Source organism: Vidua chalybeata, chromosome 27 (assembly GCF_026979565.1).
Source record: "Vidua chalybeata isolate OUT-0048 chromosome 27, bVidCha1 merged haplotype, whole genome shotgun sequence".
Lineage (NCBI taxonomy): Eukaryota > Metazoa > Chordata > Aves > Passeriformes > Viduidae > Vidua > Vidua chalybeata.
The window spans coordinates 2,844,736-2,854,730 of NC_071556.1; the positions used below are offsets into that span (position 1 = coordinate 2,844,736).

The 9,995-nt window shown below is 49.2% G+C and overlaps 1 protein-coding gene across 1 annotated transcript; it reads left to right on the forward strand.

Annotated features, from left to right (window-relative positions):
• Positions 1–371: 371 nt before the first annotated feature.
• Positions 372–7,946, forward strand: SLC35E1 (solute carrier family 35 member E1). The gene is made up of 6 exons (XM_053965959.1): positions 372–771; positions 1,520–1,590; positions 1,929–2,066; positions 2,662–2,787; positions 3,260–3,505; positions 4,114–7,946. Exons 1-6 carry the CDS (start codon positions 372–374, stop codon positions 4,348–4,350), a joined length of 1,218 nt encoding a protein of 405 aa, XP_053821934.1. The 3' UTR covers positions 4,351–7,946.
• Positions 7,947–9,995: the final 2,049 nt, after the last annotated feature.

Below are 9,995 nucleotides of genomic sequence, written 5' to 3' on the forward strand. Positions count from 1 at the left end.
GGTGCATGGATGAACCGGGCTCTACAGCAGCCCCTCCTGCCTGCCAGGTACTCACCCATCCTTTACCCCGGCCGGCGCTACGCGTTCCTGGCGTTAGTTTTAAAGGTCGGGAGCGATGGTCTCGGTGCCTCCGAGCCCGTGACCTTCGCTCCGTCCCTGCCCCGCCGCTGTCCGAGGGCCGGCGCTGCCGAGCCCTGGGGCGGCTCCGCTGCCCCGAACGCCGTCCCGGCTCCCGGGACGCTCGGGCTGCCTCGCCCCGCGGGGCCGGGCGGAGGAAGTGACGCTCGGGGCCGCCGGGGCGCCGCGCCCGCCCCGCCCCAGGAAGCGACGCGCTGGCGGCCGCGCTGACGTTCGGCGGCGGCTGCGGAGCGATGGCGGCGCCGCTGGCGGCTCCGGGCGGCGCCGGGGCCGGGCCCGGGCCCGGGGCGGCGGCGGCGCGGGGCGGGCGCGGGCCGGCGCTGCGGGAGGGGGCGCGGGTGTCGGCGCTGTGCCTCGCCTGGTACGGGCTGAGCGCCGGCGGCAACGTGGTCAACAAGCTGCTGCTCGGCGGCTTCCCGCGGCCCGTCACCGTCTCGCTCTTCCACATCCTGGGGCTGTGCGGGCTCCTGCCGCCGCTGCTCCGCGCCTGGCGCGTCCCGCCCGCCGGCCCCGCGCAGCTGCCGCCCCGCGCCTACCCCCGCTACATCCTCCCGCTCGCCTTCGGCAAGTACTTCGCCTCCGTGTCCGCGCACGTCTCGCTCTGGAGGGTCCCCGTGTCCTACGCGCACACAGGTGAGGGCTGCGGGGTGCGCGGGGGATGTCCCAGCGCCGGCTGTGCTCGTAAGGAGGTGCCCGCGGGGGTGTCCTGGCGGCCAGCGTGGATTCGTGCCCAGTGGGGTGACCTGAAGCCCGGTGTGTGCTCGTATGGACACCTGGTGCAGGGTGCCAGTACCCTCTGTGTGCTCTGGGTGCCCAGTGCAGTGCCCCAGTGCCCAGTGCAGTGTCCCAGTGCCCAGTGTGTGCTGTGGGTGCCCAGTGTGATGTCCCAGTGCCCACTGTGTGCTCTGGGTGCCCAGTGCAGTGTCCCGGTGCCCACTGTGTGCTCTGGGTGCCCAGTGCAGTGTCCCAGTGCCCGGTGCAGTGTCCCGGTGCCCACTGTGTGCTCTGGGTGCCCAGTGCAGTGTCCCAGTGCCCAGTGCAGTGTCCCAGTGCCCAGTGTGTGCTCTGGGTGCCCAGTGCAGTGTCCCAGTACCCACTCTGTGCTCGTACAGGTTTCCAGTGTGCTGTCCCAGTGCTCCCTGTGTGTTCTGTAGGTTCCCAGAGCTGTGCCCCTGTCCCCAGTGTGTGCTGGCACCAGATCCAGGGGCAGTGCCCCGGTGTGTGCCCAGAGCACCAAGGTCCAGCTGGTACAAGTGTCCAGGACAGGGGCAGGGAGGGAGGATCCATCCTGGGCTGGGCTGAGCCCCTGCTCCGTCCCTGTGCTCGTGGTGGTTGGTGGAGCTGTCCCACATCCCCACGGATGTTTTCTTGCTGTCCCCAGTGAAAGCCACGATGCCGATCTGGGTGGTTCTGCTCTCACGGATCATCATGAAGGAAAAGCAGACGACGAAGGTGCGGACAGGTTTGCTGAGGTTTCTTTTCTTGGTGGTGCTCGGGGGGTGCTGTGCTGGCTGGGGGCAGCAGAGCTCAGGCTTTGGGTGGATTTTGTGACTGGAATTAGATCATGCAGATTTTAAAAATCCCTTTTCCTTTTGCTGTGAGTGTAAAACACATCTAAACAGTGACCAGGGTGATGCTGTCTGATGCACTGGAGTTGTCAGTGTCTACTGCAGTGATTTAAATTTCCTTGGACTACAATAGTGAAATGGTTGATCCCTGAATCAGCAGGATGTACAAACTCTGTTGAAAACTCTTAGCAGATGCAATTTACCCCTCTGTCCCTGCTGCAGGTGTACCTGTCTCTGATCCCCATCATCACTGGTGTCCTGCTGGCCACGGTCACAGAGCTGTCCTTTGACATGTGGGGGCTCATCAGTGCACTTGCTGCTACCCTGTGCTTTTCACTTCAGAACATCTTCTCAAAGAAGGTACCAGCTCTGTTCACAGCCCTGGGGTCACCCTTCAGCAGGACAGGGTGTCATTTCAGTTACAAAAATGTATTTGTTTCAGTTGGCTTTGCAGTCAGACAAGCCCAGAGGGATGGTTGTTATTCTGTGTGTGTGTGTGTTCCTACCTGTTGAAGCTGTAACACTGAGTTTATCCTGAGCCCTTTCTTTACTCTTCAACGTGGATTTTTTTTCTAATGGCAATTCAATAGTGCTTAAATTCAACAGTTCATTTAATGTATCTTGTTATATCAAATCATTCCTCTGTGCTGAACAAGTGTCTGTCAACACTGGGCACTCCTTGAAACTACAGTAACAAAATTAAAGTGTGTGGTTTGGCTCTATTTAGTTACAAAATGGTTTCTGTTTTGTAGAGCTATTAATATTAATTTTAATATCTTGTTGATACTAAGAGCCACCACTCAAAAAACCATTGATTTTCAAAGAGACATCAGTTTTTCTTTGGTCACCTTAATATGAAATTAATACTACAAGGGTATTTACTTATTTCCTAACTTACCTGTCCCCTAAAGCAGTTTCTGTTTCCTGACTGCTGTTCAATAATGGCTCTTGTCAGGTGTTGAGAGATTCCCGAATTCATCATCTTCGGCTGCTGAACATCCTGGGGTGCCATGCTGTGTTCTTCATGATCCCAACGTGGGTTCTGGTGGATCTTTCTTCCTTCTTGGTAGAGAATGACTTGGTAAGTGCTGAATTTGGAGAACTGTTTGCTATTGTGAAAGAAAATAGAGGAAAAAAAAAACCAACAAAAAACTCCAGCACCCAACCAGGAAAGTGCACTAAGTGTTTCAGTGTAGTTCTTGTCAGTGTGGAAGGAAGTGTTGTGAAACACCTGCAAATTGTTTCACATGAGTTAACAAAGTGTTTATTGTGAGAATTCCTGTCAGGGTTAGGAGAGGCAGGTTATGGGACAGCATAAATTTCAGGAGTTGGGAGCTGGAGGCAGGAACAAACGCTCCAGAGTGCGTGGGGAATGTCCTCCTCTGGATTCTCTGAGTTGGGAGTTGCATAAAGCAGCTGCTTGGGGGCCTCTTTAGAGCTCAGAGCAGACATTCCTCCCTCCAATGGCAGGTAAGAAGTGCCTCAAGGCTGTGTTTGTGTTGTTACCTGAAACCCGAGATAATTTTTTTCTCCTGCTGTTTGCTTTGCCACAGAGCTCCATGTCTCATTGGTCCTGGACCTTGATGCTGCTTATAATCAGTGGATTCTGTAATTTTGCCCAGAACGTGATTGCCTTCAGTATCCTTAACCTGATCAGCCCCCTGAGTTACTCTGTGGCCAATGCCACCAAGAGGATCATGGTGATCACCGTGTCCCTGATCATGCTGCGCAACCCCGTCACCAGCACCAACGTCCTGGGCATGATGACAGCCATCCTCGGGGTCTTCCTGTACAACAAGGTGAGGCAGTTCTTTCTTCATTCACCAGGAAACACAGCTCAAGCAGTCCAGTAGCTTTGAATTGGTTTTTGTACAAGTTAAGAGCTACTTCAGCAAAAATAGACAACCCAGAGGGCACAAGGCTCCACTGCAGAGGAGGGATGGGCATGGCCCAAGTGAAGGACTTGGGTCACACCAGCTGCTGGGCCTCTCACAGAATTAAATTTTGATCTTAAGCTTTTCTTGAGAAGGGAAGTAACTCAGAATCTCTTGAGCAAAAGACCAGCTTGTTTGTTTGGCATGTGAGAGGAGTGAGGTTTTTATTAGAAGCCACTGATATTTTAAGACTCTAACAAAAAAAGTGATGTGACTGTAGAACTGTCTGCTTTTTCTGGGTATGGGAATGTGTAATGTGTCTAGGTGGTATCTTAGGTGGTATCTTAAGAAAATCTGCCGTCACTGAAGGGTTGTCAGGCCTTGGCAGGGCCTGCCCAGGGAGGTCTGGAGTGTCCATCCCTGGAGGTGTCCAAGGGTGGCCTGGATGTGGCACTCTGGGCAGAACTTGGACTTGATCATCTCAGATTTTCCCAGCTTAAATGATTCTGTGACAAACTTTCTTCCTTTCCCAGACAAAATACGACGCAAACCAAGAGGCAAAGAAGCAGCAGCTGCTCCCAGTGACCACTGGAGACCTGGTGAACTTGGAACGGCACCGAAACCCTCCTGAGAAGTCCCAGAATGGACTCACAGCCTTTGCCCAGCACGGGGACTTCCAGTACGGCCGCAGCAATGTCCTCACAGACCACTTCCAGTACAACAGGCAGAACTATCCAACATCCTACAACCTGAATCGTTTTGATATTTAGGATCCTGGCACACAGGTACAGACTGTGATATCAAAGTGTCCCCAGCATTATCAGAAAACTTTGAGTACATCCGTGAATGTCACAAAGCCATTGAACTGTGCAGGTTTGGCAGCAGGGCAGGTGCATGTGGAGGGGAGTGGTGCAGGACCTGCAGCTGCTGCTGGGCAGAGCTTTAAACCTGGAACAGCCAGACCTGACACTGGAACCAAACCCTCAGAGCAGATCCTGGTGAGGTGCACGTGTCACTGCAGAGAGGAACATCTGTCACTGCTCCTTTCAGCGTCTGCCAGCTGGTTGTTCTCTTGGCAGCTGAATTCTGGCCAGTAGCTTGTTTCCATGCTGGTAATGTCACCTTTAACTTGTTCTCTGACAACGGTTCAATGATCCTTTTAATGAAGCTTCCAGGAAGAAGTGAAAGCAAGGGGTACTTGTGCTGATCAGGATTTGTCTGGAGAGGATTGACTGAGGTGGATCAGCTGCAGGCAGGTAAACTCGAGTTCATCTCCAGCATCTGTGCAACTTCTCGTGGATATTCACAACTCCTGTGCCTCTGCCTTCAGCCCTGGATGACAAACCAGAAGTGTTTCTGGAGGAGCAGGCAGTGGAAGGATTGATCTCTCCCAGAACTGCTTCAGGCACAGAAAAACACAGTTCTCCAAATCACTGGTCATGGCAGAGAACAACCAAGCCCAACTTAAAATCATCCTTTTTTTCTGAATCATGTAGTCCTGTAACTCCAGACATTGCTATCCCCTGGCCCTGCAGGAAACTCCTTCACAAATAAAAGTGTTTGGAATAATATTATTTTATTTTTTTACTTGCTTCACACCTGTTCTTTCAAAACTGTTTTGTTGCTCTAGAAATTGAAAGGTGAAAGGTGTTTTGTTCTCAGTTTTATGCATAAGTTATGCTCTCTTATATGAGTTATGTGTTTTGAATGCATTGATTTGAACAGTCATCATTATTAATTGTTTCTTAAAACTTTTTAGCCCCTAATTGTTTGGGTTTTTAAAATGTCTTAATTACTGCTGTTGGAGCTGTGTGGATTTAGCCTGACCTCCACTTCCTGCTGAAAGAAGTTCAATTTTGTATCCTGTGCTGTTCCTGCAACTCCCCTGGCTTGAATAAGAAATCAAAGAAAAATCAGAAGTAAATAGATCATTTATGGTTAAGAACTGATCCAGTATAAATTCTAGACAAGGTGATTGTGTGTGTCAGGTACTGCATTTGTGCACGGAAGGGATGAAACTTGGCTTTCCTTCCTTTGAGTGAAATTCCTTGGAATGAAGTGAAACCCAACTTGGAGCTTGGGTTTCACTGAATCCGAATTTTCTGTTGTTGCTTTAGTAAAAGATTTTAGGGGCCTTCTTTCCTTCCCAGACTGTTGTACAGTGAGACTTTGATAGCATAAGTTTTATGCTTTTAACCAGAGAGGTACCAGACACCAGTGACAAAATCCAGGGTGTGTCACAGAACACTCCTCTTATTTATTGCTTTAAAATGACCATTTCCACGATGTGAGATGATGATTTGGCTCCTTTCTGGATAATAAAGAATTTATTTTTAAGTGCACAATCAAGCTGATCTTATTCTTTTGGCTGCTGGGGTGGTAGTTACATGAACAGCCTTCCACCAGAGAGTCCAAAAGAGGAAATGGTCCTTCTGAAACTTGAGAGATGGGTTAAAAATGCTGCAGTTGTGTGAGCAGAACTTCTTGCCTTGACTGGAGTTCAGTGTGTTCATGCTAGTTGAGAATTTTGGTAGAAAATCTAAATGAATCTCTCCCTAATCAAAGTGAACAAGGTCATGAGGAAATCTTTCCTTCAGATGAAATTGCTTTTGCCTGTTCCAGTATTAATGTGTGTATAATTACTTCTTTTTAATATGGGGAAAATGCCAAATGTGTATTTCTAGGGCTCATTTCCCAATGTTTCAATGCTTTTACCTGCAAGTAACAAGGATTTGGTGGACTCTGGATTGGGATTAGGTGCTGAAGCTGCAAAGACTGATTTGAGGATGAGAGATTCAGGCTGAGATTGTCAGGAGGGGCTGAAGTTCTCCAGCTGCTTTCAAAGGGAGCTGGCTGTGACCTGGTAAATTCCTGCAAACGCTGAGTTGTGGTCTTTGTGCCTCAGTTTCCCTTTTGGAAAATGGAGGTGATTCTTCTCTACATCACAGGGGGTAAAATATGAGAAAAAAAGTGGCAGTGGGGCCCCAGAGATGTGCAGGCATCCTCTGAGTTCATCTGTCCATCCTCTGCCGTGCCACGTTCCTACAACCTCAGCTGCTACGGGGAGTAAATAAAAACCAGATCAGAGGCTTTATTAAATATATTCAGATTTGTTTCCTTTTAAAGAACATAACCAAACCTTTTCTGGCAAGTGTTTTCAGAGTAAGCTTGCCCTGCACACTTACCAGGGCAGCTTTTAAGCTCAGCTTTTTCTGTAGCCTTGGCAGCAGCTGAGGGTTTTCTGTTCAGAACTGTCCCAAATTCCAGTCTGGGCCCGTGGCCTCACTCCTGCCTCTGAAACAAAACTCCTGTGCTTGCAGGGACTGGCCCAAAATGAGGATATCCCATGAGGATAATGGGTCCATTTAGAGCCCAGGGAGTGAATGTGTTCCCTGGAGAGCTCCTGCTGCTGCAGCCCAGGCCTGTGGGCAGCAGGGATGGTTGGGTGTGGTGCAGGTGTAATTAAAACTGTCAGGTTACACGGGGTGGTTTTGCTGGATCCCAAATCCCAGTCCTTAAGCAATATTGCCCACATTCAGGGAAAGGAACTTCCTGACACTGCTGTAATAAACATTTTAATCTTGGATCTCTGGAAGATTTTTTGTGTGGCCAAGTGAGGTGTTTGTTTTAAGCTGGTTTGTAAATGAGTGGCGTGCTTGACTCTGTACACAGGGCTGCAGAAAGGACAGAAAAGCTGGAATCAAGAGGGCAAAGTCTACACAACTGTGTACAATGACCCTGTTATTAAATCAGAGCCAAGGGTTTGGGTTTATTCCTTGCAGGAAGCTCTGGGAGTGTCATAATGGCCACTGGTAGTTGGGTGGATGTCCTCACACACAAATGCTGTAAGCAGGGTTAGAACTGGACTCCCCTGAGATATTTTGATTTTCACTACGCATTTTTTACACGTAAATACATCACAACATTGAAAAACTTCTTCCCCAAGCAGCCCTGGGTAGTTGTAGAAATGAGAAAACCAATCTGTCCCCACTCCACGTGGGTGTTCTGGTGGTAGTTCCAAAGAGGATTTGGTGCTCTTTAAAAATATTCCCCCTGCAGGTTCAATTTTATACCCAGTGGTGGTAAGAGTATCTTTATCATCTGGTAAAATGCTTGTGGTTTTTAAATAACTGAATGCTAAATAAAATTGAGGCAAGACTTAGGCTTTGTAAGTGCACAGTGACTTGTAAAAATAGTGTTGGTATTTTGGGGTCAACTCATGATGATTTCCAAAGCTCAGTTTTCCTTTCTAATCTGTGCTCAAACTCATTTTTTTTCTGATGCAGCATTTTGCAGCAGAAGGAATTTCTTCCATGTGGCTCTTTGTGAAACAGGTGCAATATAAATAAAGGGAAAATTTTGTTTTTCCAAGGCTTAAATTTCTGGGTTGTGCTGTGAGCTGTTAAAAATAATTCTGAAATCTCTTTGTGGTGATGTTCCAGGGCAGTGAAATGAATTTGTTAACCCTGAAGTGACAGGTGTTAGTGTGCAGATATCCATGGGGTACCCAGCTTTTTTTGTTGCTATTTTATGTTATTCTATAAATTGATAGGAATATGGGTGAGTTTCCCAAAAAAACCCAAACCAAGCCCACACTCCTTCCTGGGTGGAATCCTGCCCTTCAGCACATGAACTTTTTTGTGTTGTTTTCCTGTTCAGCTGTTCTGTGAAGTTCTGGATGTCACTGGGGTCCCTGTGGATCCTGCTGGGATCCCTTATGGAACACCACACTGGGACTTGCAGCTCCTGGGAGCTTCCTGCCTTCACCAGGCGTTCACATGGTTTTGGTGGGTCCCTCTGTAGTAAACCCCCAGTGTCACCGTGCTGGGGACACCAATGAATTGCCCATGTCACTGTGCTAGGGCCACCAGTGAGTCCCTGATGTCACTGTGCTGGGGACAGCAGCGAGTCCCGCTGTCACTGTGCTGGGGACACTAATGAGTCCCTGATGTCACTGTGCTGGGGACACCAATGAGTCCCTGATGTCACTGTGCTGGGGACAGCAGTGAATCCCTGATGTCACTGTGCTAGGGACAGCAGCAAGTCCCCAGTGTCACTGTGCTGGGGACACCAATGAGTCCCTGATGTCACTGTGCTGGGGACAGCAGTGAATCCCTGATGTCACTGTGCTGGGGACAGCAGTGAGTCCCTGATGTCACTGTGCTGGGGCCAGCAGCGAGTCCCGCTGTCACTGTGTTGGGGACACCAGTGATCACCAGTGTCGCTGTGTTGGGGACAGCAGTGAATCCCTGATGTCGCTGTGTTGGGGCCAGCAGCGAGTCCCGGTGTCACCGCGCCCGTTTCTGCCCTGCAGTACCACCTTCAGCCAGGAGGCGGCACAGCGAGCCCTCAGAACCTTGCAGTTCCTCACTCTTACCGCCAGGCGGCGGCAGCGATTAAAATAGAGCCAAAATCTCAAGTTTAGAGACAGGAAAAAATAAATACAAAAACTTCTATTTCCTCCTTATGGAACCGATTTTCTCACATTGTCAAGGCCTTTATGTTCATTTATATATATAGATACACAAAATTTATATCTGTATGTTCAAGACCCAAATGCATCTGTATTCAGAATTCCTTACCTTCTAAAATTCTGTGTATAATACAGTAGATGAAGAGTTATTTGGAAATAACCCTCAGTTATTATATAAATTAATATTATTTTTCAATATGTGTATGAATAAGAAGTTTTAAAGGGAGGAATTAAAACACAAGGACAGGAAGCCAGAGGTGGATGGAAGAAATAAAGACAGGCCATAGGGAAGAGAAGGAGAATTAAAATTTGTGACTGAGGGGCTCCACCACTGTGCCATCACCCCAAACCTGTGAGCACGGCCCCAGGGGACGCCTGTTCTTGGTCTCTCTTGCCTCCTCCTTCCCCTCAGCATCTCCAGAGTGCCTGGGGGATGTGGGGCACCCTCTGCCCCACCTGTGGCCCCCCAGGTGTTTGTGGTGCTGCTGAGGGGGGAGATGATGTGACTTCTGACCCTGGGAGTATTCTCACGTTTGGCTTTTAGGTTTTTATGTTGAAGATGCAAAGCAGTGAGCAGAGCAGGCTAGCAGCATCAGAGGGAGGTGACCAAGATGAGCACTGACCCCTAGACTGAACTCAATCCTACTTTTCAGGCCTCCTACCTTCTTCTTCCTCCTCTCTCTCCTTCCCCCTTTCTCCCAGCTTTCCTTCTTCCTCCTCCTTCTACTCTCCACAGAAAACTAAAATGGAAATGTAGAAAGAATATTTAAACTTAATGGCACAAAGGAAATAATTAAAGACAGGCAGGGTCTGGCAGGCCCCTCCACATCCAAAATGTCACAGATCTATCACTTCTCTTCAAATCTCACAGTGCTAAAAGCGGAGTGTCTCTTTAATGATTTTTAAACCTCTCATGAGGTCACCAAGGACTCCAGGAAAAAA

Bases quoted from the DNA above. Each gene is read 5' to 3' on its own strand.
- SLC35E1 (XM_053965959.1), top strand. From the start codon at position 372: ATGGCGGCGCCGCTGGCGGCTCCGGGCGGCGCCGGGGCCGGGCCCGGG. The intron at 772-1,519 runs GTGAGGGCTGCG...TGCTGTCCCCAG, and splicing joins CGTGTCCTACGCGCACACAG to TGAAAGCCACGATGCCGATC. The intron at 2,067-2,661 runs GTACCAGCTCTG...GGCTCTTGTCAG, and splicing joins AGAACATCTTCTCAAAGAAG to GTGTTGAGAGATTCCCGAAT.